Below are 26,422 nucleotides of genomic sequence, written 5' to 3'. Positions count from 1 at the left end.
GAGGAGCAGTTGGGCACTTCGACCCAAGGGTCTGGATTCACCAGCTTCATGATGGGGCCACGCGCCTCCACATGGCGGCATCCTTCCATCTCCTGGGTCCTGTTCCTTTTCCCTTTCCCAGCTGTGCATTTTCCACTCTGACCTCGCCTCCCCTCTGCCTCGCCTCCGTTTCTCGTTTGCTTTACCATTTACTCTTCTTCCTCGTGTTTCTGTCATCTGCTTCCCTCAGTCACGTATGTCTTCTTCACGCCGCTCCCACCCTCTGCCAGCTTGCTCTCAGCGTCCTTCCACGCCTCTCCAAGGGTGACCCCCTCCACTGACCTGTCCTCAGCCCCGTCCCTCACTAACTGCTCCCATGGGGAGCAGATTAACAGGAAAGTGGTGGGTGGTCTTCCATTTAACTACAAATCGGAGCAAGCCATACTTGTAAAAAACACTTTTCCCAAGGTAGAAATAACTCTTTTCACTTGTAAGTTAGTCTATACCTACCATTAAAATGTCAGACGACACAGAAGGGTAGAGTGTAGATGGTGGAAGTCACCGCATCCGCTTTTCCATGATAAGTGCTATTAAGGTGCTGAATGGGACTCCATGAATCCTAAGGAGCCTGCTGGTACTGAGCGTGCTCCCTGTGGGGCTTGGTCCAGCGCTTTGCGTGCTCGCACTCACCTGATCTTCACGCAACCCCGCGAGCTGCTTCTGCTGACCCTGGTTCTAGATCACAGAGGCGGGCCTGGGCCGGGTGTGTGTGGGGAGGCACGGGGCGGGGGGGGGTTGGAATGAATGGCAGCACATTGCATATGACCAGGTGGTTCTGTCCGTGTGTTTTTGTCATCTGTCCAGTGCACAGAAACAGCCCGTTCTCTTGGCGTGTGTGTGCCCTGTTTTTAACAGGTCCCTTTTTGGTGGGCATTTAGGTAACTTGCAGTTTACTTGGTCAGAATATCATGCTGTTGTGAACATGTTAGGTATTCTCTTTTTGACTGTTTCTGTAGAATACAGTTTTCAGAATGGGATTGCCATAGCTCCTGGCGAAACGCCCTCTGAGAGGGCTGTACCGGCCTGTCCCACCACAGCGCGTGGTCTGCGTCCTCGGCCACTTTGATGGGTGACTGTCCATCATTGTTGGCATTTACGTGTAATGTGGTACCAAGTCTGCCACACGTAAAAGCAATAAGACTAATGATTTTCTCATTTGCCTTTCTGGAGTTCAGTTTCATTAGCTGTGGCTTCCATTTTAGTTACCGTGAAAGCAGTCGTGACTTGCTTTGGAGCGGTCGCCTCTCTTTCTTTCCTGAAATGTCTGTATACCTTCGATTTTTCTGAGTAAGTTTTCATCCTGTGTCCACCGACCTCCCCACCCTCCAGGAGCGATTTCAGTTTCCATCCCATGTCACCGACGTGTCTGAAGACGCCAAAGACCTCATTCAGAGACTCATCTGCAGCAGAGAGCGCCGGCTGGGCCAGAACGGGATAGAGGACTTCAAAAAGCACGCGTTCTTTGAAGGTCTGAATTGGGAAAACATACGGAACCTGGAAGCACCTTATATTCCTGATGTGAGCAGTCCTTCTGACACCTCCAACTTTGATGTGGATGACGATGTGCTAAGAAATATTGTAAGTGTTAATGCTATTGCGTCCTCATGTGGTGTCCCGGTGGGTCCGAATAGTGCCAGTGTTCTGTGGAAGGTGTTGCTTGCCAATATGATACATCTTAGGACTGTGTTGGTTTCTTTAAAAATCTGGTAGTTGTTTTAAGAAAATACACCTTTTATTCCGACCTTCAGCCTGGTCCTTAATGTGCCTTTGAAAAAGTAAGGGTTACAGGCACTCCTCATTTCGTGGTGCTCTGCAGATACTGGGTTTTTTACAGACTAAAGGTTTGCACGTGCCTCCAGCACATTTTGGGCGCCACTTCTGCTCACTTTGTGTCTCTCTGTCACATCCTGGTGATTCTCACCATATTTCAAACTTTTTCACTATTACTGTATTTGCTACGTGATCTGTCATTAGTGCTTACGATTTGTTGAAAGCTCAGGTGATGGTTAGCATTTTTTAGCAGTAGAGTATTTTAAATTCAGGTGTGTACTTCATTCTGATACAGTGCTGACACGGGCTCAGTAGACTGTGGTGTGCTGTGAACTCCTGCATGCACTGGGGAACCGCACAACACACTTGACTCGCTTCATTGCGACACTCACTTCCTTATGGTGGTCTGGAGCCGGACCCAGCATTTCTCCCGAGGTACACCTGTGCTCAGTGGGAGTAAAGTCGAGTTACACGGCTCTTCTCCTCTGGAACTCACCAGACGTGCTGGTGCTGTATTTTCATGGCATTTGGCTGTGTCACCTCTGCCACCATCTGGAAGCCTGCCACAGCCCTGTCCCCGCTTACAGACTTCGAGGCCCTGAGCAGGCGAGGAGCCCTCCACTCCCCCACAGCAGGCTCCCAAGCCTCTGGGGCTCCGGTCCCCGCGCATGAGCATGTAGGCTTCCTGCTGTCCCGTGTGCTTGGGTGTCTACACACGTGTTTCTATGGCAGGGGTTTGGGAGCAGCAGTGACTGTGTGTGGGTTCGGAGTCCTCCCACTGACGTCGTGGAGTCTCCAGATTGGGTCCTGGCTCTAGGGCCGTCCGGTGTTTGGCCGCTCCAACAGGGCCTCTGGTGCATCGGTCGCCACCTTTAGCCCCAGAGAGTTTTGCGTAGAGGCTGTAAAGTTATTTGATCTCCTCGAACCCAGCCTTTTTTAGTCCATACATGTGACCTGGTTTGGGGATAGAGGGACTGAAGTTCAACCAAGTAGAAGAAAGATCTTCAGTGCTCCCTAGAGAATTCCTCTTACTCAAATAAGAGCTGAACTATAGACGACACGGAGAAAAGTAGTGTCCTGTGGAAAGGGTTTTCCTAGATTCCAAAGAAACTATTTCCACACTGACATCTCCCAGATGAATTATAACTTTGGTCTCATGTTTGATAGAGAAGGATCCTGAAGCTGAAAAATAGAGTTGGTAATACATTTACCTAAAATACTCTACCTTGGCTTCCAAGCCTCTCTTCTGCCTTTGGCCTCTGTCTCTGCCGAGGGCCTGGGAGCCCCCAGACTCTGCCCCGCGCCTTCCGGGGGCTGTGCGTGTGCGCCATCTGCACACCTCTGCTTCGGGCCACGTGGAGTGGTGGCTGCCGTGGCTGCAGCAGGCTGGGCTGGGGTGCACGTTGGGCCTGGGACATCATCTCATCTGAAGCAGTGTGTTTGTCCTCTCTGCTGCGTTGTGTGCGTAGCCAGGCCCCAGAACTGCAAATCTGCCAGTGCTGTGCTCTCTGGCGGGGAACGCGGTGTCCTCCATGTCCTAGAAAGCCACACGACTCTCTCTCGTGCACCCCTGATTTTACCAATGGGTAATATTCTTTCCTGCCTCTTTCCCTTTGAACGTGGATTTAATTTTGTTGTATGTGTTCTCATGCAGGAAATACTACCTCCTGGTTCTCACACAGGCTTCTCTGGGTTGCATTTGCCGTTCATCGGTTTTACATTCACAACAGAAAGGTAGGTCTAGATTTCTTCTTCAGCCAGAGCCTCCCCTTGGGCTGGATGAGCAGTCTGGGGGGTGCTCCTGTGCGGGTGCATGCCTACGTCAGTGTTGGGGGAGGGCTGTGCTCATGGAGCTGTGGACGGTTTGTCCTTTGGAAGGGCCACCTGATGACTATACACAGTGACACGTAGCAGGCCCGGCAGACTTCTTCCACAAAGGGTGGTCTTTGTTACTTACATAGTCTTCTTTTTTAACAATGCTTTGAAAATGGGAAACCCATCCTTAGCTCATGGGAGGTAGTTAGCTGACTTCTGACTTACAGGCCATCAGCGTTGGCAAGATCTGTTCTGAGAGAATGTCAGTGGCCGTGGCCAGCAGGCCCCTGCCCCGGTCATGCCCGGTTTCGTAAGGATTTTAGCCGCAGCTCTGTAGCTTCCACCGTGAGCGCAGTCCCAGACGTAATGGAAATCTGAAGAGCCAGGAACAGAAGCCCCACGTGTAGCTCCAGCCCCCAAATACCGTGGTGACTATTTGTACCTGTCAGCCTCTGTCTTGAATGGGCCTCTTTGCCAAGCTGTCGCCGGCTTTCAAAGAAAACTGGGCCAGGAGGAGAGGAGAGAGGAGGAAATACAGGCAAAGTGAAGCAGATGGAACCACGCAGCGCCTGAAGGAGGGCAACACAACTTGACTCCTGGCACCTTCTAGCAGCTCATAGCCGAATTGATGAGAATGCCTTCAAGAGAGGGTTGTTTCTGCTTGAGCTCTTGAAGCTCCCTTGGTGTGAGGTGCCAGGGTTAAGCAGCACTTGAGCCAGAGTGACAGCTGGTGCCTTGTAGTCCACAGGAAGTGGTCCGAGATGCCGTAGGCATACTGACCTCTTAATCCCTCATGCAGAGGTTCCTCGTTTTTCTGGCCTGTTCTAGCTCCGTGGGTGCTTGTTAAACCCAGGGGTTCCAGGCCCACCTGCCGAGGCTCCAGTTTGGTGGGTCTGGCCCAGGGCCCTCCGTCTGGAACAGACCCCACGGTGCCGGCATGCACAGCATTCTCGGGCCACCTTTGAGAAACACCAGCCCGGCCCTTCCGTAAACGTGTGTGTGCAGGTGCCTTGGCCGCACTCAGTGTCGCAGGAGTCAGAGGAGTCTCCCCAGCATCCTTGTCACGTTAAAAGCAAGATAACTAAATAACTTGTGTACCAGTTCAAGAATTAAGCTCTGAGTGAGAGAGGCACCGTGGGCTTTAGTCTGTGCACGTGGTGCACGCTGCGGGCCCGTGGCTGGTGAGTGGCTGGGCCGCCCACGGTGCTGGAGTTGAGAGAACCGTGCAGGTTGTTCAGTCTGCACGGGACGATGAGCCCTGGAGGGTGGAGCGGCCCATCCCCAGAAATCCTCGGTCGGTCAGCAGCAGGATGAAGCCCTCGATGGCCTGGGCATCCAGGGCCGTGCCCTGTGGCCTCTGCCAGGCCCCCACACCCAGATGCCCACAGGATACCGTCTCCTCTTGCATTTCTGGTTGAGTGTAAGTGGTGCCGTAGGGATTACATTCCCTCCTTCACAGAGGCATTTTCTTTGACCACCTCGGAGGGCACATCCTTGTCTGTCACCGCCCGTCATCTGACCATTAGCCATAAGGAAGACTCTTCTAAATTCTGACTCTATAGTCTTTTCACAGACAGTGTTGTTGGCCTGTTTGAAAGACGTGTGTTTTGCCCCAGAAGTTCTAAAATGCTGATGAGCTATGAACTCTCAGTAGATGAGAAAACCCTGTTGCTTCACTTACAGCTGTTTTTCCGACCGAGGCTCTCTGAAGAGCATAATGCAGTCCAGCACCTTGACCAAAGACGAGGGTGTGCAGCGGGACCTGGAGAACAGCCTGCAGGTGGAAGCCTACGAACGGCGGATCCGGAGGCTGGAGCAGGAGAAGCTGGAGCTGAGCAGGAAGCTGCAAGGTGAGGGCAGAGCCCAGCGTCCCGCAGCCTCGGATGCCCGCCCTCAGCACTGGCTTGCCCTCACGCCCTGTCTCGCTCCCTTAGAGTCCACCCAGACCGTGCAGTCCCTGCATGGCTCCACCCGGGCCCTGGGCAGCTTGGCCCGGGATAAGGAAATCAAAAAGCTAAATGAAGAGATCGAGCGTCTGAAGAATAAAATAGCAGGTAGGTGGTCTGTATTCTTGGGCATTCATCCCTTCAGAGAAAATTTTCAGTCCTTTTCGTAAGGTGGAAAAGGAGAAAAAAAGCTTTGGCTTCACTGAACCTATTTAAAGGTCTCTTTTGTCTGTTCACTTGAGATGATTTCTCCACCTTGGCTTAGCTCAAACTATAGATTTTATAGTTGTAGCTAGTTTGTGTCTTCTAGTACTTCATCCACAAACTCTCAGAACATTTTACATTTCTCTGTCTTAATTCCCCTCTTTGTAGCCCTGAGACAGAATTGCTTATTTCTTCCTGAGGCTTTCCTCAGTGACCTTCTTTCCTCGGTATTTTAGATGCTGGATCTGTCCTCCCCCCTCCATCTTACGTGGTTCCTAGATTATCAAAGCTTCCTAAAGACTCAAGTCACTTTTGAGTCTTAACCCTCAACTGACACAGGGGTTAGCCCGGCAATTGGCTCTCGTCTCCAAACCTGTTCTTTCTCTCCGTTTCCTTCCTAGAACCCCCCCACCCCCGTTGACGCTGAAAAGGGCCTGAGTCAGTTACACACAGAGGCTGCCCTGTGCTTGCTCAGGGTTAGCAGCCCCTGAGACGGGTGGCTCAGTGCCGTGCCAGGGCTCACAGCCCCCGGGGCAGAGCCGTTACCCAGACGGGCAGCTCACGCGGGTGGCTAAGCAAGTGGCACTTGACACAGCAGCTCACGTGTGTGAGAAAGTCAGAAAGCTTCTAAATGATAAAAAGCGTGAGGAATTACTAAATAATTCACTCTCAGGAAGTCAGATGGTCTGTTTTCTCTTTCGCTCAGATTCAAATAGGCTCGAGCGGCAGCTGGAGGACACGGCGACCCTTCGCCAAGAGCATGAGGACTCCACGCATCGGCTGAAAGGCCTGGAAAAGCAGTACCGTGTGGTGCGGCAGGAGAAGGAGGATTTTCACAAGGTAATCCAGGGTGTGATTTGCCATGAGAGGGGTGTGAATGGTTTCTTAAGTGGCGAGGTTGAAGTCGTGCAGGGGTCCGCGGACCTCTTCCAGGAGGTCTGTACTGCCCGCAGCCCCAGGGGGCACGAGCGCCCGAGGGTCCCGCCGGCCACTGGGCACTCAGCCTCCAGGGTGGCTGGCCATGACTTCGCGGGCCTCCTCCTGGCTGCTGACCACAAGCCTGCCCTGTGGGCCATACCCCCCGGTGAAAGTAAGGACATGGCGGTGCAGAGGGTCCCCGTGTCCCGGCGTCCACAGGAACCGACCCAGCTGCGTTCATACGCTTGTATCTGGTGCCAGTCCTTCCCCCTCCCCGCCCCTGCTCCATCTGGCCCCCTGCAGCGGCCTCTCCCCAACCCCCTTCTTTCAGAAGTGAGCTCTTCCTTACAATAGGGTGCTACAAGAGAGACCATTTGTTAAAGTTTGGGTAATTCCCCCCAAAAAGCTTTTATAAATTTGATTTTCAGTGAAATATATCAAACTCCATGCTCATACAGTATGTTCATACCACAGGATCATGTTTTCTGAAATACATTCATTTACACACTTAAGTTGTTAAACGCACGGTTTGTGATCGTTCTCTAAAACGTGCAGGATTTCAAACCCAGATTGTCCAGTTCCCCACGGCATCCTACCACAGCGCTCCTGTCGCAGCGCGCGACAGGAGACCCCGCCTCACTCCAGCTACAGTAACACCCAGAGCCTGGTCCCGGGGGCCTGGTGGAGGCATTCCCCCGCCATGGGGGGAGCCTCCTCGCCAAACTGTTCACATCCCCGCCTCCCAGTCAGACAGGTGCCGCGGTGACTGTGCCACCGGTGGTTAAGGGATTGGCTGCAGGGGGGAGGCTTCCAGGTGGCCGGCCGGTGGGGAGGCCACGTTGCCCGCGCAGCCAGAGGGACAACCACCCCCATCGCTCTCTCTAGGGAGGGTTAGCAATCCTGTCGTCTTTTTTCTATGATTCCTTACTTTGGTGGAAATCTTAGGCTTTTTCTTCTGTAACACGTTCTTTCCTGAGTCTGCTGTTTGGTGACGTTCATGCTCCATCCACCTGTGTGATTGTGTGGACGGCGCCGGGGAGAGGTTGACCCCGGTGAGCCGGACTTGCCGCTGCGAGCGGGGCCTCAGGCTGGCTGGGGGAGCTTGGGCTTCTGGTCGCCGTGTCACTGGGGGTCTTTCCTGGAGTGAAGGTGACGCTCAGCACCTCAGCTCAGGTGGGCTTCTTCCAGGCACCTCATAGCGTGCTGGGGCCGAGCCAAGGGCTTTTTTCAAGAAGGTGAGCTCTTGGGTCTTGGCCATGGTCTATAGCCGGCATTTGCGGGGGAAGACTGAGCTTCCAGCCTTCCACATCTTTGTCAAGCAAATGTCAAATAGCTCTCATTCTTTCTGTTCAGCAATTGGTCGAAGCTTCAGAGCGATTGAAATCCCAGGCCAGAGAGCTCAAAGATGCCCACCAGCAGCGAAAGCTGGCCTTGCAGGAGTTCTCGGAGCTCAACGAGCGCATGGCGGAGCTCCGCTCCCAGAAGCAGAAGGTGTCCCGGCAGCTCCGCGACAAAGAGGAGGAGGTGGAGGTGGCCATGCAGAAGATCGACTCCATGCGGCAGGAGATGCGCAAATCTGAGAAGTTCAGGAAAGAGGTAGCTTTTTAGCTATTTCAGGGATTGTACTGTTTGGACCTTTGTATGATCTTAATAAAACATCTTGAGAACTCGGGCTGAATTATATAAATTACTTTAAAATAAGCCTTAAATTTTATGAGAAACCAACTAAGTTGGCTTGCCAAGTTTTTTTGTATTTCTCAGCCCTCAGTATCTATTAGTGAAATTATTAAGAGATGTCTTAGGATGCGGATTGTTAAAAATTCCCTTTTAAAGCAAATAGAGAGGATATTCATACCTCACAAATATAACATAAACGTGTCATGATTGATCCAGCACCGCGTAAGTGTGCATGAGCCGCATGTCCCTGGTGGGTGCGGAGGGAGGGTAGGAAGAGCAGGCTCAGCCGGGCGCACCTCACGTCAGCCCAGGGGCTCTGGGACTTTGCTTTCAGGACGGCTTTTTGCTCTTAAAGATTGTTGAGACCTCCCAAAGAGCTTTTGTTTGTGTTGGTTACAGCCCTTCGTATTTACCATGTTAGAAATGAAGACACTTCTTTCAGTTTAACAATAAACCCATTACATGTTGACATAAGTAACATTTTTTATGAAAAGTAACTACCTTCCCCTGTGTAGTGAAAAGAGTGGCATTTTTACATTTTTGTGCTTTTCTTTAATAACTGCCTTAATAATAACACGTAGGTTGTCATACCTATTTCTGCATTCAGTCCATCGTGTTACACTGTTTTGGTTCAAGTATTTGAAGAAAACCCAGGTAATTAGAAAAAGAAGGGCCTTTATTCCCCCAGGGCCTCAAGACCCGACTTTGAGAACTGGCTGCCTGAGATGCTCCAGATGCCCTTCCACTAACGAGTGACATACTTTAAGCAGCCCTTAGTATTGAATTCTGTTAAAATTTGCTTAGTAAACTGAATCGGAAGGCCTAGAAGTATGTGATCTTTGTCACTTGGTCTCAACATGCTTGTTTGTTTTCTTCTGCACTTACTTTACTACCAGATACCTTTGTAGTTGTAGCTGGCCGTGGCTCCGGTCCGTGGAACCCCTGACCAGCGTTAGCGGTCACGCTGCAGAGGAGTCACTGCGGGGGACGAGGCAGGCCGCCGAGGCCCACACAGCCAGGGCTGCCATCCTTCCGCTGCCCCCTGCTCCCACACACGCATGACGATTGTCGTTTAATAGATGAGTTCGTGTTCTCCAGACACCCGAAGTACTTGCTTCACCATTCTGCATCCTTTCTTGAAATTTAATGCCAAATTATTGATTTAAATTAGAATTTGAACTTGTTTTATTACTAACCAGCCGTTGCGGTTAAGTCTTGAAGTGTGTTTTTCAGCCTTTAACTGGGTCTGAAATCTGATGAGGAGGGAAGGAGTCAGAGGCTGTAGGACTGCGCTGGCCGAGGGCCCCTGTCCGGAGGGCCGGCTTCGTGCCAGTGAGCAGCGGGCCTTCCTCTTGCAGCTGGAAACTCGGCTGGAGGACGCCGTTGCTGAGGCCTCCAGGGAGCGCAAGCTTCGTGAGCACAGCGAGAGCTTCTCCAAGCAAGTGGAAAGTGAGCTTGAGGCCCTCAAGGTAGCGCCTTCCGGAGGCCAGACCGTCTCCCTGACTGTCGTGGTGGGCCTGTCGGGGGAGGGCGGCTGCGGAGACGCCGGGCCTGGAGAACACGGCTTTATGGCAGCTTTTCCCTTTGAAAAGCCCAGTTCCTTCATGTTTTCCCTTCTGTAAAAAGTCTGAGGCAGTTTATAGGAAGCTCTGGTAAACTAACACCTGATACCTACCATTTATCGAGTTTCTTTTTGTTATTTAAGATTTTATTTATTTGAGAGAAAGAGAGAGAGAGAGAGAATGAGGTGGGCACGAGCAGGGAGGAGGAGGGAGAAGCAGACTCCCCGCCGAGCAGGGAGTCCGACGCGGGGCTCAATCCCAGGACCCTGGGATCATGACCTGAGCCGAAGGCAGACGCTTAACTGACTGAGCCACCCAGGCCTCCCTGTCTCAAGTTTCTAAATTCAGTGGAGTCCATTTCTGGAAATGTTCCTTAAAGCCCACATCCTGCCACTGAAGGATGAAGAGACAGGCTCTTGGGAGGGAGCGGAGCGAGGGAGGGAGCGAGCAAGCAAGCAGAGAGCGCTAGTGGTAGAACGGGTGAGGAGGTGGTAGGTCTCCTTGTTAGCCTAGTGTGATCTCAGGTGCGCGAGTCGCCATTCTGAGCCTTGGTTTCCTCATCTGCGAAGTGGGGACAGTGGGCCTCCCCCTCCCCCAGCACATATGTCGGAGCTGCCTGTTTCCGTCATCCTTGCTGCCGTCTGGTCTGGCCGGCGGCAGCCCTGTAGGCCTAGACTTCTGCCCCCTTGTGCCCCAGTGCTTGTCGCCGTCCAGAGTGACAGTCCGCGCTCCACGTGGCAGCCGGAGCGCGTCCTGTCCTTGTGCCCACCGACGGCTTCCCGTGGCTCCGGGGTGACTTGACCCTAACGGCGCCCCTCCGGGCACTTGCCCTTCCCGCTCGCCCCAGCCACCCCGACACCCTCCTGTTGTGCACGCAGCTCGCTCCCAGCTCAGCGCCGCCGTCTCTAACTGCGCTTCGTGCCCCCCCCCGTTGTTGGTCACGCTGCCTCGCGTTAGCGTCTTGTTGCTTAGTCCCTGGCTTGTCGTCGGTCTCCCCCCGCCCCGCGAGAGCAGAGAGCTCGGTGTAACCCTGTTACGGCAGAGGCGCCTGGCACACGGTCAGCCCTCAAAGCAGTGTTTGCGTGACGAACCAACAGTGGGGGGGCTTTGAAGACCCTTCGTGTCAGGGCATAGAGACAGAGCTTCTGGAGTCCCGGGCAGATGGGGCACGTCCCTTCAGCAAGGCAGGTCCTGTCAGCCCCTGGCATCGCCGGCTGGGTCCAGATGTGTCAGGTGCAGCGCCTGTCACTGGGGGGGTGGCAGGCCACGTGGCCCTCGGGAGGACCCAGAGCTCGGTAATTAACTTAGTTTAACCTTTATCTTCAGATGAAGCAAGGAGGCCGGGGACCAGGTGCCACCTTAGAACATCAGCAGGAGATTTCCAAAATCAAATCCGAGCTTGAGAAGAAAGTCCTGTTTTACGAAGAGGAGTTGGTCAGGCGTGAGGCCTCCCATGTGCTGGAAGTCAAAAACGTGAAGAAGGAGGTGCACGATTCGGAGAGCCACCAGCTGGCCCTGCAGAAGGAAGTTCTCATGTTAAAAGACAAATTGGAGAAGTCAAAGCGAGAGCGGTACGTGTCCGTGCGCTCCTCGGTGTCGCGGGTGCCGGCTTGTGCCCCTGCCCCCCTGGGGGGCTGGCTCACTGGCTTCTGACTCCCTTCTCTCTCGCACCTTCCCAGGCACACGGAAATGGAGGAGGCGGTAGGCACAGTAAGAGATAAGTACGAGCGCGAGAGAGCCTTGCTTCTGGAGGAGAACAAGAAGCTCACGGCTGAGAACGAGAGGGTAATCTGCGCCCCTGCTCGCGGCCGCAATGTCCTTGGTCACGCGTCCTGGGAGCTTAACGCTTACGGGAAGTCATAGGTTTGATCTTCAGAATGGGGTGTTTCACTGGGTTAAAAGCTGCTAATTACCCAAAACCACCAGCTCTTATCTCTTAGTGTGTTCAGATTTGTATTGAGATGTGACGGAAGTTAGATACACTCGAAAAATCTACGTTGAAAACTAAGTTTGGGATAATATCTCGTAACGAGGAAAGCTTTCAGACTCTTGAGAAGAACTTGGGCTGTAACAATGCTAATGTCCTATTTGAAGAGCACCCTGTTAGCTTCTAGCTTCCCACAGAGATCCCCAGAACATACAAAAGGTTAAAATCTTAAAAAAAAAAAAAAAAAAAAAGTTGGGTGGGAGGATGGGTTAGCCTGGTGATGGGTATTGAGGAGGGCACGTTCTGCATGGAGCACTGGGTGTTATGCACAAACAATGAATCATGGAACACTATATCTAAAACTAATGATGTAATGTATGGGGGTTAACATAACAATAAAAAATTAAAAAAAAAAAAAAGTTTAAAAGGCACCAAATAACAAGTCGTGTGGTACAATTGTTTAATTTCAGCTTTGTTCCTTTGTGGACAAACTCACAGCTCAAAATAGACAACTGGAGGATGAGCTGCAGGACCTGGCAGCCAAGAGGGAGTCGGTTGCCCACTGGGAAGCTCAGATTGCAGAGATCATTCAGTGGTATGTGTGTGTCTGGCCGCGGTTGTCCCCAGCCCTGCCTGAGCCCGTCGGGCTCTCCTCACTGACGTGGTTTCTCTGAGGCCTCAGCACAGACCTCTCTGCTCTTTCCCCAAATCACTAAAGTCGAGGGGCAGCAGCTCTGTCCAGTGCTCATCACATTGGACTAAAGGTGGAGAAACCGCACCGAGTCACTGATGGTGTGGGTCAGGCTTGCACGCCCCCTGTGTTCTGGTGAGTGGGAGGCCAGGCCTCCGCACAACTCAGCAGAAGGGACTTGGGGCTGCCCTTGCTAGCAGAGGCATTCGATGGTCGTGGGCGACTAGTCCGGCTGATAGGACATAGTGTCACTCTGTCCCGTGGGAGGCAGGAACCTGTACTCATTTTCAGCTCCTCTGGCTCACGGGGTATGGTCCTCCTCTAGGGTCAGCGACGAGAAAGATGCCCGAGGTTATCTTCAGGCTCTTGCTTCTAAGATGACCGAAGAGCTCGAGACTCTGAGGAGCTCCAGTCTGGGGTCAAGAGCACTGGTAGGCTTTGTTCTGAACTCTGCATTTTTATGGCGATGGAATTCATTAATGGCTTTCTGTTGAGCACGAGTGCAGCTCAGTGCCAGGCAGGTCTCACTGATGAGGCGGGACTTCCGTGTGGCCAGAGCTGCCCAGTCTGAGGAGCTCAGCGTCTGTGAGTTGCCGGGGGATCACAGCCTCTTCTGATACCGCACGCTCCCACAGCACATGATCACTGCGTGCTGGGCTCTGTGGAAGGATCCTCCGCAGGACGGGCTGCTGCCCTCACGGACACTGGTCCTATTCATTCTGTCATCCGCCTGGGCAGTGGTCCGTCTGTTTTGAGTGCCGGGAGCGTGGCGAGCTCTGGGCTGAACGCAGCACCGTCTGCGCCCAGGCTCACTTCTGGGCACAGCCACACGCGGCCCTCCTGCTCCCGTTTGCTGTTTGTACGACACCCGTGTATGTGTGTAAGTTACTGTGTGGATAACGTATGCAAGTAACAAGAAAGGTAGAGTGGAACAACTCTATTAAAACTTTATCCAGAACTTAATAAACCCAAATTTTCATCCCCACGTTGTGCTGATTTGAAGGTATATTTACCCGAAAGGGGCAGCACCTTTCAATGTCATTAACCACTCATCCCATTACCCAAGCACCCGGCACATTCATACTATCCTGTCAAAGAATACAGCCATGTTCTTTGCTCTTTAATTGGAAAACATGGTCATCTTTAGATTTTAGACTTATAAAAACCGATTCAAATGATCAAATATTTTGTGTTTCTACATTTTCTTTTTTCTTCCAATCATGTTTACATGTATACTCGCACTTATGAACTGCACTGAATAAACTTAGTGCAGAAGCCTTATAAAAGATGAAAGAGGGGCGCCTGGTGGCTCAGTCAGTTAAGTGTCTGCATTCTGCTCAGGTGTCCTGGGATCGAGCCCCGCATCGGGCTCCCTGCTCTGCGGGAAGCCTGCTTCTCCCTCTCCTTCTACTGCTCCCCCTGCTTGTGTTCCTGCTCTCGCTGTGTCTCTGTCAAATAAATACATACAATCTTAAAAAAAAGAAAAGATGAAAGAATACAGTCGTAGTCCTTTTAGCAGAATGGATTGATTGAGATTCTTGTCACAGAATATTCCTGTTGGAGGGCTGGATGAAAGTATATTTCCTTTCTGTCCTGAGAAGTGTATTGTTCACCTGTTAAATCCGTGTAGGACGCAGTCATCTGAAGACTGAGTTTTCTCTCACTTGCTGGATTTCAGTACAGTCATTAGGGTCTAGATGAAGTGCCACTCTCTATCCCTGCGCACCTGCACTGGGTTATCTTTCTTCTCTTTACTGTGTGGATGGAAAATGAAAAATCCTGTGTTAAAACTTTAAAAAGGCCTTTCAAAGTGGTATCCCCAGACTTCTGTCCCTCTTGAAAGCGGATGGACTACATCGGGCTCAGCAGGAATAGGACACTGTCATCAGGCTGGCTTCATTAAGTTACCCCATCCCTCCCCCTCCCCTTCGTTACTGTAGTCTTTCATCCTCGGTAGGAATGACTGGTGAGTACTGACGTAATCTCTAAGTGAAATGGCAGAATGTCTCAAGATAAAGGAACAGTAAGACAGCTGAGACCTCACGATGTATCTTAGGTTTGTAAGAGAGTCTAGTGGGCTCAAATAGAAATTACACTTGAGTTTCAGTTTTATTCTTTTAAAAAATAAGAAAAGGTACATCTCATTCTTTACAAGATATCTAAGAATAAAAGTCACAAAATGCCCAAACTAAAATTGGGTCTGATGGACTTTGATAATATCTAACAGTATCAAATTAATATGTAAATTAATTAATATTTAAATGATAATAAAAGTTTCAGAAAAAAGATGAAGTACCTGCCAGCATTTTGTTAAACAAATAAATAGCTTAACAGTGTATCTGCAATATTTCATCTGTAGGATCCCCTTTGGAAGGTTCGCCGGAGTCAGAAGCTGGACATGTCTGCGCGGCTAGAATTGCAGTCCGCTCTTGAGGCAGAGATCCGGGCCAAACAGCTTGTTCAGGAGGAGCTGAGGAAAGTCAAAGACACGAATCTCTCCTTTGAAAGGTACCTGGCGCTGTGGTCCGACCGTGCGGGGGGCTGTGTGACCTTGGGCACACCCCTGTGCTGTGACATCAGTTGACTGAAGGAGCTTTGAGCAGTGGGACTTTCTGGGCACCTAGTAGGTGCTCAGTAAGAATCGATTGGACGAATGTGCAAATGCCCTTCACCTACTGGAGGGTTCTGTTAGTGTTTCCAAGGAATAACGAGAGTGGTATGAGTCCACGGTTCTGAAGGGTCGGTGTCTGTGTGTGTAAAGGGCGATGCTTGTCTTCCCCGTGCTGGGTGCCAGGACGTGGCCACACGTCTGGTGGGTACCTCTCTGGGCTTCTTTTTCACCTTAGTGCTATTCAGTTCATCAGCTTCGAATTTTTCCTTTTAACCTGAAACTTACTTTAAAATATAGGTGGAAGGTGGTGTGCTTATTTGAAAGCTCTTTTCCAACCTCATACAGTCGTAAGAACACCGTTTACACACGAGAGTAAAGTCAGCCAGTGTGTGACGAGGGGCCGCCACCAGCAGATGCCTCCTGACGTGCCCAGGACACAGTAGTGACCCGCTCGCGGCTTCGTAAAAACCAGGCCTCCCGACTTGTAGTAGTGGCAGTTGATGTGGAAGGTGGGGCAGGCTCCTCCCTGGAGGGGGTGGGCACCTGGGTGTCACTAAGGATGTCACTGACAGGACTACCGAGTCACACGTTCCGTTGGTTGGGGGCTAGAAGAGTAATAACAGCTACCATTTAAATAATGCTCCCTGTAAGCGATGCTGTTAACGATGTGACCCTTCCAGTGTTCCCGGGAGGCCGGCAGTCTTGCAACCCCATTTTACAGATGATGAGACAGGCAGAGGTGTGGTGGGCCAGCCAGCGCTCCCCGCTAGTTCAGTGCAGACCCCCGCTTCGCTGCTGGACTGTACCGGGCGCCTCCTGGCCAGACGTTAACCGCCGCGGCCTGACTGCTGTGTCGCCCCGTGACCGCGTGGGAGCCCCAAGACCCCCGGTGCTCGGGCAGCGGTCATGGTCTCAGGTGCAGCCCGCCATCTTGCCAGCTATGAGAAAGACGTTTAGAGGTCGTGTGTCCTCGGAGGACAAAGGACTCGTCTGGAAAGAAACTAGGAGTGTCAGAAACTCCATGACGGCCTCAAGAGATACACCTGCATTAACCATGATTTTTAAAATCCGTGTCTGTTTATAATTCGGAAGTATCCATACTTCCCATAACATGCTCAGTAGGCACACCCAGGCCGAGAGGGAATCTGTGTTTCTGTTCAGCGGAGAGCCTGCCATGTTCCAGCACTTTCCTAGGCACTGGGGACGAGCCCCTGCCCTCACATTCTGACACTTGCTGAGTGAACATGTGGATGACCTATTCTCAGTGTGCTTAAAGCCATTTGTTTTTTGTTTTTTATTTTAGTAAACTAAAGGATTCCGAAGCCAAAAATAGAGAATTATTAGAAGAAATGGAAATTTTGAAGAAAAAGATGGAAGAAAAATTTAGAGCAGATACTGGTAAATTAAAATTACAAGCTTCTGAATTATTTAAATATAAACTTCTTTTAAGGATATGGTTTTGTTTTAGATTTAATTTTTTTTAGTTTCATAAAGAAAGCACTTAACACAATTTCAAAGCCCAAATTCTGAAATAGGGCACATTCAAAGATACCTTCCCCAAAGGTAAGCACAGGCTTTGGTTTATCCTTGCCATCAGATCTTGGAATACACAGCGAATACGTGTGTGTAAAGGCATGCATCCGTATCCTCCTGGTTATGCAAGGCAGCCTGCTTGGGGCTCCATTCTGCGTGTGGGTAGGGCCACGGCGTGCGAGGTGGTCCCAGGTCCTGTCCCCTCATGGCCATGCTGCACCGCACTCTGCTGGGGGCTGTGGACGGTGCTGGGCTGCACAGAAAAGCCATGTGTGTATAGACAGTTCCTATTTCTGTGGGGGTATTTTTGGAAGCGGGGTTGCCGGTTAGAGAGTAAGCATGCATCCACTCGTGCTAGCCGTTGCCAGACTCCGCCCCAGAGGCTCGCCTGCAGAGTGGGTCTGCATGCCGAATAGGCGAGAAGTAGCATCGAAATAGAGAGTTCACTCGCGCTTCTCTTATCATGAGCAAAATGGAGCTCCTTTTTGTATGTTTAAGAGCTATTCGCATTTCTTATTCTGTAATTTTTATGTATTTGTATCTTTTGCCCATTTTTTAAAATTCAGGTTAAGTTTCTTCTAGAAGCTTTTTGTATGTCAGGTTTTTTCTTCTAGAAGCTTTTTGTATATCGAGGATAAGAGTCTTTTGTTTGTGATAGAAGTTACAGATTTTTCTCCTAGTTTGTCTTTTGTCTTTTTTACTTTGCTTATGTTTTGTTTTTTACCAAGCATAATGTTTTTTGGTGCTTTTTTGTTTTTAATTTTTGTGCAATAAATTTATCAGTCTTCTCTTTTCTCGAGTCATAGGGAGATATTCTCAAATCCCCAGGTACTCCCAAGTAATTCACTCATATTTTCTAATACTGGTATGGTTTCATTTGTTAAATTTGGATTACTGATTCAGGTGGAATTGACTCTGATGTACATTTTGAGGAATGGATCTAGTTTTATCTTTTTCCTGTGCTAGTTAGTAGTCTGATACCAGTTATTGAAAAGTTCCTCTCTCTACTGATTTCACATGTGACCCTTCCCACATGAGACTCCCCTGAGCACTGGAGTCTTGCCTCTGGATTTTCCTCCTCGTTCATTGTTGGCTTGATTGTGATTAAAGAGGTTTTGGGGAGCCTGTTTTAATATCTGGTAGATCTCCTCTTTCAACCCCCTTTTATAGGGATTTCTGAGACCATCTTCCTTGGTGACTCTCCTAAACAGATGTGACTAGAATTGCATCAGATTTATCAGCTTGTGGAGGATTGACATCATGATGACGTTGCATCTTCTCATCTAAGCACAAAAGACCATCTTTTAAACCTGCCTTGACTGGTCTTTGTTTCTTTTTTACAGGCCTCAAACTTCCGGATTTTCAGGATTCTATTTTTGAGTATTTCAACACTGCCCCTCTTGCACACGATCTGACGTTCAGAGTAAGTGGTTATTTTTTAAAGTGGCAAATGAATTGATGGTAAGTTAGAGCTAGTATGACACGCTCTGATCCCATGGGGGGCCACCCACAACATCTAACAGCATTTTCCTCATGCAGACCCGTCACGTGGTGGTCAGTGTATGAGGTTAGACACATTTAAGGTATTTGAAATGAGTCCAGAGAAGCGTCCTCAGACTAAGTGGAAGTTGATTAAGAAAGTGCTCAGCATCTTCGGGGGAGAAATCTACGCTGGCCTCTGGCTGTGTGCTGAGTATTTCAGGCAGTTTTTGTTTTTAATTAATTTATTTGTTAGAGAGCGTGCACGAGCAGGGGGAGGGGCAGGCAGAGGCAGAGGGAGAAGCAGACTCCCCGCCGAGCAGATGCAGGGCTCGATCCCAGGACTCTGAGATCATGACCCAAGCTGAAGGCAGACACTTAACCGGCTGAGCCACCCAGGCGCCCCGTGGCAGTTTTGAAAATACAAATTCTCATACCGCAGTAAATGAATAAGCCTCATGAACCTTTCAGTGAGTCCTGTGTGGCTGTATAGTTTGGTCTTAAGGACGGGTGGAGGAAAGTGGTTTATGAGAGCAGTCCAGCCCCGGGTACCCCGTCGCCAGCCTGGTGTTGGCGCTCAGTGTGACGAGCCTCCGCTCCGGGAGTAGGTCGGAGCCGCGTGAGCCCCGCTTCGTCCCCACGTGCGCTGTGGGTATACCCAGGACAGCCTCTCCCTCTCTTTCCAAAATGCTAGGGGTGGACCCTTACTAGCAAACCCTGAAACGAGCCAGAAAGTAAAAATAATGAAAGCAGATCTCATTAATGGGATTTCTGATAAAGCGTCATTGTTTTTGTTGATTTCCAACTTTTTATTTAGAAAATTATAAACCTGCAGGAAACTTGAAGGAAAGTACAGTAAGCATACAGCTGTCTCACCGGTATTCACAGACACGTCCCCTAACACTCCAGGGTCTGTTTCCCGAGACGAGGGTGTTCTCGCAGGACTGCAGTGCAGAGGACGCTTCCGCTGAAGCCCAAGCAGAGCACACATTTACGTTTCCCTTGTTGCCCAGCGAAGTCCTTTACTGCTGGCTGGCCTCCCCGGTCAGGATCCAGCCAGAGCCCATAGGTCGCATCTGTCTTGGATCTGGAACAGCGCCCCCACTCCTCCCCCACCCCAGCTTTTATAGCGTTTGTATTTCTCTAGTGGCCGTCCCAGCCGTCTTGCAGAATGTCCTATGTTCTGGATTTGTCTGATAGTTCCTCGCGATTAGAAGCGGGTTAAACATTTTGGCATGGATTCTGTGCAGGAGATGTTGGGTACTTCCCATGTGTGTAGGGTTGGGGATGCCAGGCTTCATCATTAGGGTGAGGTGGTGTCCGCCAGACCCCGCCCCACCCCTTCATAAGCATTGGGACTTTGGGATGGCTGCGGGCTGGTGTCCGGCAGCAGTCCTTGCCTAGGATCAGTTATTACCAAATCAAGCAGGTGTGTATTGCTCCTACCACTCTCCCATACCTGCTTCTATTCACCTGTCAAAATGGTTTCTTACCAAATTAGTGATGCTTGTCTTTTCCCTAAAGTCCTCAGTTTTCCTTAAGAAGCAGGTAGCTTTACCCGGTCCTCACAAGCTGGTTCCTTCAGAAACCTGCTGCCTCTTAAGGCCCATGTGTCTCCCACTGCGGGAGCGCCAGGCATGTCCTGGTGGACCGGGGGCGGCTGTCCTTACCGGGTGGAGGTGGCCCGGAGAGCCAAGGCATTTCCGCAGGATTAGTCCAAGAGGAGCGGTCCTTGGGGAGGTGGTCTCATCTCGCACCTGGACAGAGGCTGCCGTATGCGGCAGCCGGCGCTCCTGCAGTCTCCCTGTTTGGTCTTTGTCCCTCCTTCCCTCTGTAGTTTGAGGAGGAAGGACATTCACTGATGGAAAGAAAAAATCCTTGGTCAGAGTCTGGGTTTGTCAGGAGGTGTTTCCAGACCTGAGGATCATCTTTTAGAAGCTTCTACCCTGCTTTCTCTGTACAAACACATTAAATACTACAGTGTTGGCCATGGTGATGGAATCAGTGTATTTTTGTGCAAGGGTTCATTGGGCGGGAAGTGATGCTTCCCATCTGTCGCAATCAAGGACTCTGCCTCGTCCCCACATCTTCTGCCAGCCTCTCAGGAAGAAGTAAGTCACTGCCCATGCTGGCCCCCCGCCGCCCTCCCTGTGTCCCTAGCAGCCCTCAGATGTGGACGGCTCCTCATCCTAATTCCCATCCTTGGACTTCCCAACCAAGGGAGACTAGCCAGGCTGTTCCATGGCAGAATTCAGTTACCTGATATTCTTTTACTCTTCGTTTATCTAGAGATGGAACTCTAATGCGTGTAATACACCTTATTTATGGGAGAAATTTGCTTAGTTTGTACTTTGATGATTAGCTAATTGATGTAGCGTTTCCCTGGTGAATTTGTTAACAGATTCAAATATACCGCAGTACACAGTTGTATGTGTTCATATGCACACACCACCGTCCCATCTGAATTCGGCTCCTTATATAGGAACCTCATTAATTACAACTTTTAAAAAGTGTTTCTCTGGTTTGCTTCCTTGGGGTTTCAATGTGGAACATAAGATAAAGCTGTCAGCTTCTCCCGTAGGAACCTTCCGGCTACCTCTGCGTCTCGGTGCTAGCACTTACTGAGCATAAGTACGTAGTTGATGTGTGTCTGTGCAAGTACCACAGCCTTTCGTGAGGAAATAACTTCAGGAACACTCAAAATGAGGTCCTTTTCAAGTTGTTTTAAAATGAGCTTCAAATTAGATTCAAAGCGTTAGCTTCAGTTTCAAATTGTGAAATTAATTTGGGAATCTTGAGTTCTTAGAACAAAACATTGCCTCCTTGTGTTGTAGAACTTTCAGGGAAATTCTTACTTCTGGGTCATAGGCCCCAGACCCCTGTTGATGTCCGAATTTCTTCCTGGCCCCTGAAATGAGGTTAAAAAGTATTGGACTCCTTTATCTTAACGATACCAGATATAGATAAAGTCACTTCTGAACGAGACCAGTGGGTCGGCGGTTTCCGGTTCCTGCCCCTTAAATGGGGGGCGGCGGGGAGAACGGGCGGTCAGGGCTGCGGGTGGAGGGTGAGGCAGGTGGCCTCTGGCCTTTGGCGATGACCGTGGCTTGTGAGACCACGCGGTCACCACTCTGGTCTTAGAATGCCAAGGGCAGTGGCCCTGGGGGAAGGCAGCGCAGCTGTGAGTGAAGTGGACTCTGATGGGACGTGATGGGAGTACGGGCCTGGGTGGGACCCGGGGTCCCTAGTGGGACAGACTGTGCAATCAGAGTCTGACTTCTCTGAAGTTCTCTCCTTCCCACTGTGTCTCCGCCTTTGTTTTCACAGAGCAGCTCAGCTGGGGAGCAGGAGACCCAGGCTCCGAAGCCAGAGGTGTCCCCTTCGGTTTCTGTGGCCGCAAGCACAGACCAGCAGGAAGTAAGCAGTGTTGCCCTGTTGCCCCCCTGTGAGCCCTCGGAAGGGTCCCCTCCCCGCCCGTGCCCTTGATGAGCAGAGAGTGCGCTCATGCCAGGGTGGCCCCCGGCCCTCCCTCGCACCCTGTAGCAGGACCCTCTCCCAGCCGCGAGCCCGACTTGTGTCTCAGTTGTTATTGTCATGTATCAGCTGGGCGAGGGCTGCTCTGACCGATGTCTCAACAACGTAGGAAATTAAAAATGCCATTCATTATTAATCAGTTCTAGAGAGAAACGAATCCCAAGCAGGGTGTGATATGTAAGAGCAGTATCGAGCTCAGAGGATGCTCACCTGTCCCTGCTTGTCCCCAGGACATGGCTCGGGCCACGCAGAGGCCACCCCCTGTGCCACTGCCCACCACGCAGCCCCTCGCTCTGGCCGGACCAAAGGTAGGGGCCTGGCTTTGCACCCGTGCCACCTTCTCAGTTTTAGGAGGGAACTTTGAATAATAAGGCTTACTATTTATGTATGCACAGCGAGACCCTGGTGTCCTAGTAATGGTTTGCCGTGAGCAGTGTGTGGTCCACTAAGTGTCAGGACCCTGTCTCTCTCTCTCTCTCTCTCTTTTTTTTTTTTTAAGAATTTATTTGAGAGAGCGTGCGAGAGAGCACAAGCAGGAGGAGGGACAGAGGGAGAAGCAGGCTCCAGCTGAGCAGGGAGCCCGATGCGGGGCTCGATCCCAGGACCCCGGGACCATGACCTGAGCCGAAGGCAGACACTTAACCACTGAGCCACCCGGGTGCCCCTGACCCTGTGTCTCCTTAATTCAACCAGTGAATGACACATGGTCACATGTTAATTGGAAATTTCGGAATTCGGTCTCCTCTCCTGCATCTCCCAGATCGTACTCCCTTCTCCGGCAGTGACCGCTCTGGTCACGTGTCCACACTGCGCTGCTCGCGGCTGACTTCCATCTGTCCGTCTGCACTTGGAGCGGTGGAGAGCCCTGGGGTCCGTGGAAGGGTGTTTCCCCCAGAGTAAGCGGAGCAGCACCCAGCGTGCACTTCTGTACCTCGTCTTCCCCAGAAGTGTATGTGGGGGCCTCGCGCCAGCTCCCAGGGCTCTCGTGAGGAGGCCCGAAGTTTCCGGCTTAGCAAGCATTTGGCTTGATGCACTTAGATGCTTCGTTCTCCTTTAACGAGGCATGGCCCCAACCATAGACAGCGGGCCAACTTAGACACTTGATTTTGTTAGGCTTTGGGCTTCGATTCCCATAGAGTCAGGGGTCAGGGGGGCTGCCCTCTGGATTTTGTGTTGCCCACTCCCTTGCTTCTTACACATCGTCCCGTAGTATTTGTGTCCCTGAGTAATGAGCCTTTCTTTTGCTATGTCGGAGCTTTACACACTGCCCGTGCTGCATGTCTCCAGCTTGCTCCTCTGTTCAGCCTCACCCTTCGTTCCATTGTGGATCGTGTCGTGATGCACCTGCCCTCCCAACAAGGGGCGGCAGGTCCGTCCAGGCCCTTGCTCTTAGGAACAGGGCTGCTCTTCGTTTCTTGCGTGGCTCTGGGTCTCACATGCAAGCGCAGCCCTGGGTGGCAGCCCCCGCCAAAACGTGACCCCAGCCAGCCCCCAAGAGCCCCAGGAGGCGAGGCGCCAGCCCCAGAGTGTGTGCGGGCTGTGCTAGCATGGCGTCCTGCCCGGCCCCCCTTGCTGTTCCCGCGAGCAAGACCGCTCATCAGCGGAGGCATGTGCTGACTTCTTTTCTGGCTCACGTTTGGTCGGTGGGTGGTAAGCACTACTCCTTGGTTAATACCGGTAAGGAGCACATAGACGTCAGAGTGAAGCTGCGCATTCTCAGCTTCTCGGGGTCGTGCCCAAGTCTCTCGGTTTGATCACAAGCAGACGGATGGTCCCTGCGCAGAGCCTGGGTCTCACCTTCTCGATGTTCTCCCTCCAGCCGAAAGCCCACCAGTTCAGCATCAAGTCCTTCTCCAGCCCCACGCAGTGCAGCCACTGCACGTCCCTGATGGTCGGGCTGACCCGGCAGGGCTACGCCTGTGAGGGTGAGTGGCGGCCGCGAGCCGCGGGGGCCAGAGTGTGCGACTGCGGTGCACCCGGGCAGGAGGGGCAGTTACTCGAAAGTCAGACGAGGCTGGAATACGGAGCCACTGGTGAGCTAGCCGAGGGCAGATTGTCTCCCTCTTTCGGTTTATAAACACTCAGTCGAGCTTTGGGAGACACAGTCCCAAATCCTTGCGGCTGCGGGAGAGCACAGGGCCACAGGGTGGCCCAGGTTATCCGTGGGCTCTTGTTTACTATGAAATGAAATGTCCACGGTCCTTCTGGAAAATCAGGAAGAGCAGAGAGTAAACAGAACCTTACGCTCCTCCCCGTCACGTCATCTGAGGGTAAGCGCCGGTGTTTGGTCTCTCCTGGTGTCATTGTTGGCCTTGTAACCTCTGGGCGCGTCACTGCCCTGTGCCGCACTCCCATCCGGCAACACGACGATGCGGTGCGATCGCCCGTCTCATAGACGGGCCCCCAGCTGGCGCCATACGCGATGACAAGTGACAGCAGCTGGTCACAGGGGGACTTGCTCTGCAAAAGCAGCTTTGTGTGCGTCTACCTGGCCGCAGAAGCCTTTTCCTTGTTCCTTGGCAGGCCTTCTGCTCAGCTGCCAGGAGCCCCGTCTGTCCCTGAAGCCCCTGCCTGGTCACACGCCTGAGCTGGTTTCCTCCGCAGGCGAGGTGGGGACGGAGCTATGGGGCGTGAGGCCCGGCTTCCTGGGGGAGCAGCATGCACGGCCCTGTGGCCACGCCGCCGCGCTAGCCCTCACGCCCATGTCAGGGCCCCCACGAGCATGCTCGAGGGCCGCTCAGTGCCAGAGTCCCTGGGCTTTGTGGGGACTGTTCCAGAAACCGTTCGCTCCACTGGGTGTCGGGGCCGTTCCCGTGATGTGGGGATTACTGCGTGGCCGCATCTGTGGCGTACGCTGTCCCGTGGCTTCTGCTCTGGAGGCAGCAGGTTCTGATGGCGGTGCTCCTTCCCTTTTCCAGTGTGCTCGTTTGCCTGCCACGTGTCCTGCAAAGAGAGTGCTCCACAGGTGTGCCCCATCCCCCCCGAGCAGTCCAAGCGGCCTCTGGGCGTGGACGTGCAGAGAGGCATAGGAACGGCCTACAAGGGCTACGTCAAGGTAGGAGCGTGAAGGCCCGGGCGGGGGAGGGCACTTTGCATCAGCTCCGCTCTCCCTGTCTCCGTCGTGATGACCCACAGTCACACCGCACTGCTCTCGACAGCCGACCTTGGTTGCTTTGTGAAGTGACCTTTGTGCTGGTCCTGGGATTCCTCCCCTCTTGGGCAGTGAGGCATTCAGGCCCCCCGGACTCTGAGGAGCCCAGAAACATGCTCAGTCCTCCGGAGCCCTTCGTCCCCACCTTTCGGTCACTTAGAGATGGTTCCAGAGCCGAGTGCTGTCTTAAAACCGCTGTGTCCGGACAGCCTCAGAGCTGTGGCATTCCAGGATGCTGTGTGTGTGGTGTGAACACACCTGTTCGCTGAGTTGCCCATTTTGTCCCCTGCATCACCTTTTATCCTGTGTGGACCCCTCCCCAGTCATGCCCTGAGTCTTCCTGGGCTCAGACCCGGCTCTGGCCGCCAGCCCGGGAGGGTCATGGCGGGGGGGGCGCTGTCCCTGGAGAAGCAGGCCAGCCATGCGGGAGCTGGATGGAAGCCCTTAGCAAGGAGCCTCCTGGGGCCCGGGGCCTGGCCTTTCTGGCCCAGTGGAACGTGCTCACTGTTATCTGTAGGTCCCGAAGCCCACTGGGGTGAAGAAAGGATGGCAGCGGGCTTACGCAGTGGTCTGTGACTGCAAGCTCTTTCTCTATGACCTGCCCGAAGGAAAGTCCACCCAGCCTGGTGTTGTCGCCAGCCAGGTCCTGGACCTCAGGTCTGTTCTGTGTGTTCCGTCCTGTTCTGTGAGTTCTGACTGACTTCTCTTTAGCCCAAAATGGGAGTTTGTTGCTGGGTAATCTTTAACCTCATTTATACCTTCACATCCTCGGTCATCACGCAGTTCTAAAAACAGGTGCTTGACGTGCGTGGTAGAAATTTCCCTGTGTGGGTATTTTTGCACTCAACAATTTGGCACATAGGTATTTAACTTAAGGAGACCATTTGCCCCAAGAACAGGTAGGAGGTTTCCCAGAAACACACTGCCCAGCCCAGGGTGTTGGCACCCGCACATCCTGTCTGTGACAGAAACCTAGAGCCCAGGGTTCTGCCGCATGACACCCCCCGTGACCACGGATCTCTCATCCCCTGCCTTCCTAGCATCCGGCAGACAGAGACGGCGTAGCATGCTCCCTCCCTCCTGGCTTCTCTTAGGGGTAGCGTCCAGCTCTGTGTTTCCCCATTTGTAAAATGGGCATGATTACATCATTAGGTCGGAGATTGGTTGTGAAGATCAAAGCAGTTCCTAGAAGGCGCACGCTCAGCACAGGGCCTGGTGTCCCGTCTGCCCCTGACCTGGGCGAGGGCCTGGCACCTCAGTCTCCGCACTGGTTTTTGGGGGGCCACGGGCTGCAGTGCCCCCGACGACAGCTCCAGGGACAGACGTGTAGCTGAGTCACCTCCACGGCAGCTCCCACTTCCACATCCCCAGGCGATCCCGCTCGTCCGTCACTGGGCGCAGGTGGGCCCCGGCCTGGTGGCCAAGAGCCCACGGGCAGGTGGAGCCCAGGATTCGGAGTGTTGGACGTGGGGCTTGCACGGCTGTTTCCGCAGGTCGCGTCCCGTTCTTTAGAAGCCGTCACCAGGCGGCCACTTGACTGTAGCCAAGTATGGGCCAAATCAGCG

The 26,422-nt window shown here is 52.2% G+C and overlaps 1 protein-coding gene across 4 annotated transcripts in view; it reads left to right on the top strand.

Moving 5' to 3' along the window:
* The window catches only part of CDC42BPB (CDC42 binding protein kinase beta), a 98,352-nt gene that overhangs the window by 57,410 nt on the left and 14,520 nt on the right, over positions 1–26,422 (top strand). For 2 of the 4 annotated variants that reach the window (XR_004919601.2, XM_036099507.2), the window contains exons 8-26: positions 1,369–1,617; positions 3,464–3,543; positions 5,308–5,474; positions 5,559–5,678; positions 6,481–6,614; positions 8,046–8,288; positions 9,728–9,838; positions 11,258–11,502; positions 11,611–11,716; positions 12,329–12,453; positions 12,875–12,980; positions 14,909–15,057; positions 16,464–16,558; positions 18,037–18,116; positions 21,500–21,589; positions 21,937–22,014; positions 23,526–23,631; positions 24,625–24,761; positions 25,375–25,514. Coding sequence is in view for 3 of the 4 variants with exons in the window: in XM_036099507.2 (XP_035955400.1) it covers positions 1,369–1,617; positions 3,464–3,543; positions 5,308–5,474; positions 5,559–5,678; positions 6,481–6,614; positions 8,046–8,288; positions 9,728–9,838; positions 11,258–11,502; positions 11,611–11,716; positions 12,329–12,453; positions 12,875–12,980; positions 14,909–15,057; positions 16,464–16,558; positions 18,037–18,116; positions 21,500–21,589; positions 21,937–22,014; positions 23,526–23,631; positions 24,625–24,761; positions 25,375–25,514 (2,561 nt within the window). In the remaining variant the exon portion in view is untranslated. The remainder of the gene's footprint in view (positions 1–1,368; positions 1,618–3,463; positions 3,544–5,307; positions 5,475–5,558; positions 5,679–6,480; positions 6,615–8,045; positions 8,289–9,727; positions 9,839–11,257; positions 11,503–11,610; positions 11,717–12,328; positions 12,454–12,874; positions 12,981–14,908; positions 15,058–16,463; positions 16,559–18,036; positions 18,117–21,499; positions 21,590–21,936; positions 22,015–23,525; positions 23,632–24,624; positions 24,762–25,374; positions 25,515–26,422) is intronic. The other 2 variants (XM_036099508.2, XM_036099509.2) reach the window with 2 other exon arrangements.

This window comes from Halichoerus grypus, chromosome 8 (genome assembly GCF_964656455.1).
Source record: "Halichoerus grypus chromosome 8, mHalGry1.hap1.1, whole genome shotgun sequence".
Lineage (NCBI taxonomy): Eukaryota > Metazoa > Chordata > Mammalia > Carnivora > Phocidae > Halichoerus > Halichoerus grypus.
Note: the sequence above shows the minus strand (reverse complement) of the source record. Positions and strands in the feature narration are given on the sequence as shown.